The 2,002-nt window shown below is 39.2% G+C and overlaps 1 protein-coding gene across 1 annotated transcript; it reads left to right on the plus strand.

Annotated features, from left to right (window-relative positions):
* Positions 1 to 732: 732 nt before the first annotated feature.
* On the plus strand, positions 733 to 1,588 carry LOC106408749. Its single transcript, XM_048773097.1, has 3 exons — positions 733 to 848; positions 960 to 1,035; positions 1,163 to 1,588. Exons 1-3 carry the CDS (start codon positions 733 to 735, stop codon positions 1,586 to 1,588), a joined length of 618 nt encoding a protein of 205 aa, XP_048629054.1.
* Positions 1,589 to 2,002: the final 414 nt, after the last annotated feature.

Consider the following 2,002-nt stretch of genomic DNA (forward strand, 5'->3'; position numbering starts at 1 on the left):
TCAGTAATATGAAATGTAGCGGCTGACATATTAATACAATGCAGCTGGGTTATTATAATGTTAGATGCGGCTGAGTTATAATAAAGCTAGGGTTTAGTTATTTTTACGCTGTGGCTGTCTTAATTTTATGATGCGGCTGAGTTATGTGTATCGTTTTTTCATGTGAACAGATGGATTATTGGAAATCATACCAGACGCTGAAATTTGCAAGGAAAATCGATGAGTGAACTGGGTTTTGAAAGATTGCCTTCTTACTTATACATGATAAGAAGGGCAAATCCGAGTACAGTTACGCGTCTTCAAATCGATGAGCTTGGAAGATTCATATATGTGTTTCTTGCATTTGATGCGAGCGTAAATGAGTTTCCTTTCATGCGCAAAGTTGTTGTCGTTGACGGTACGTTTTTTAATGGTAAATACAAAGGGACGCTACTCACAGCACTAGCTCAGGATGGTAACTTTCATATTTTTCCAATAGCCTTCGCAGTGGTTGACACTGAAAATGATGATTCGTGACATTGGTTTTTTACGCAACTAAAACTTTTGATTCCTGACGATGAGGGTCTTGAGATAATCTAGGATATGCATAACTCGATAGGGAAAGCAATTAGAAATGTGTATCTATTAGCTGCTCGGGGAATATGCACCTACCATTTATATAAGAACATATTGGGACGGTACAAAGGAAAAGATGTATTTCGTCTGGTGAAGATAGCGGCGAGATGTTTTAGGATGTATGACTTTACTGTGATTTTTGAGGAGATTGAAGCGGTTAATCATGCACTCCACGGCTACCTCCAAAGAGTTGATGTCCGACTGTGGACGCGTGTTCATTTCCCGGGCGAGAGGTACAATTTGATGACTACGAACATAGCGGAATCAATGAACAGAGGATTGTCGAATGCTAGAGGTCTTAACATTGTTTGAATATTAGAATCGATACGGGTTATGATGAGCAGATGGTTTGCTGAACGGAGAGAGGATGCCAGATCGCAGCCAACCACGCTTACGCGTGGTGTGGAGAAACTACTACATGTAAGTCAGTCGTAACAGTAAAAATAAGTCAGCCATTATAGTTCTTAAGTCAGCCTTTATAGTTCTTAATTCAGCCTTTATATGTAATAAGTTAGCCGTTTCACATTTATTCTATTTTTCTTAATAGGGTCGTGTAACTGCCGCTAGAGATTTGACGGTACAAAGGATCGATGATCATCACAATGAAGTTAAATATGAATTTTCTGGCGAGTCTTTGAATGTTGTTAATTTGGCAAAGCGAAAGTGCACATGTCGGCATTTCGAACACGAGAAATTAACATATGTACACACAATCGCAGCTGCGGAGTACATGAATGTTTGTCGTATATCCCTGTGCAGTCCTTACTATAACAGCGCTTATTTGGTGAGCGCATACGCTGAATCGGTCATGCCGGTTGACTCAGCGCAACATGTTTCAGGAATCGTGGCTAACCAACCATGCTTGCCCCCGTCTATTTGTCAACAACCAGGAAGTCCTAAGAAAAATATGATGAAATCTGCTTTAGAAGTTGCACTTGCAAATAAACGTCCTAGGGACATGTTCTCGATGTAGACAGAGTGGACATAATGCTAAAACTTGTCCGATGTAAGCATGTGTTGTAGGAATTTTCATGTTTTTGTATTACGGCTGAGTTTTTGGTTTTCAAGTTCTACTATTACGGCTGGGTTTTGGATTTTCATGTTCTTCTATTACGGCTGGGTTTTGGATCTTAAAGTTTTTGTATTACGGCTGGGTTTTGTTTTCATGTTTTTGTATTACGGTTGGGTTTTGGATTTTTATTTTCTTGAATTACGGCTGAGTTTTTGGATTGTCATGTCTTGGTATTAGTTTCAGACGTATTTTTACACGCCAAAACAATGGCGGCATAATTAGCCAGTTACAGCTGAGGAAATGGCAAAAACATCTGAAAACGAAATGTATGTACTTAATAGTCCCTACATAACTTAATAGCCCCTACGTAATTAT

Source organism: Brassica napus, unplaced genomic scaffold (assembly GCF_020379485.1).
Source record: "Brassica napus cultivar Da-Ae unplaced genomic scaffold, Da-Ae ScsIHWf_218;HRSCAF=382, whole genome shotgun sequence".
NCBI lineage: Eukaryota > Viridiplantae > Streptophyta > Magnoliopsida > Brassicales > Brassicaceae > Brassica > Brassica napus.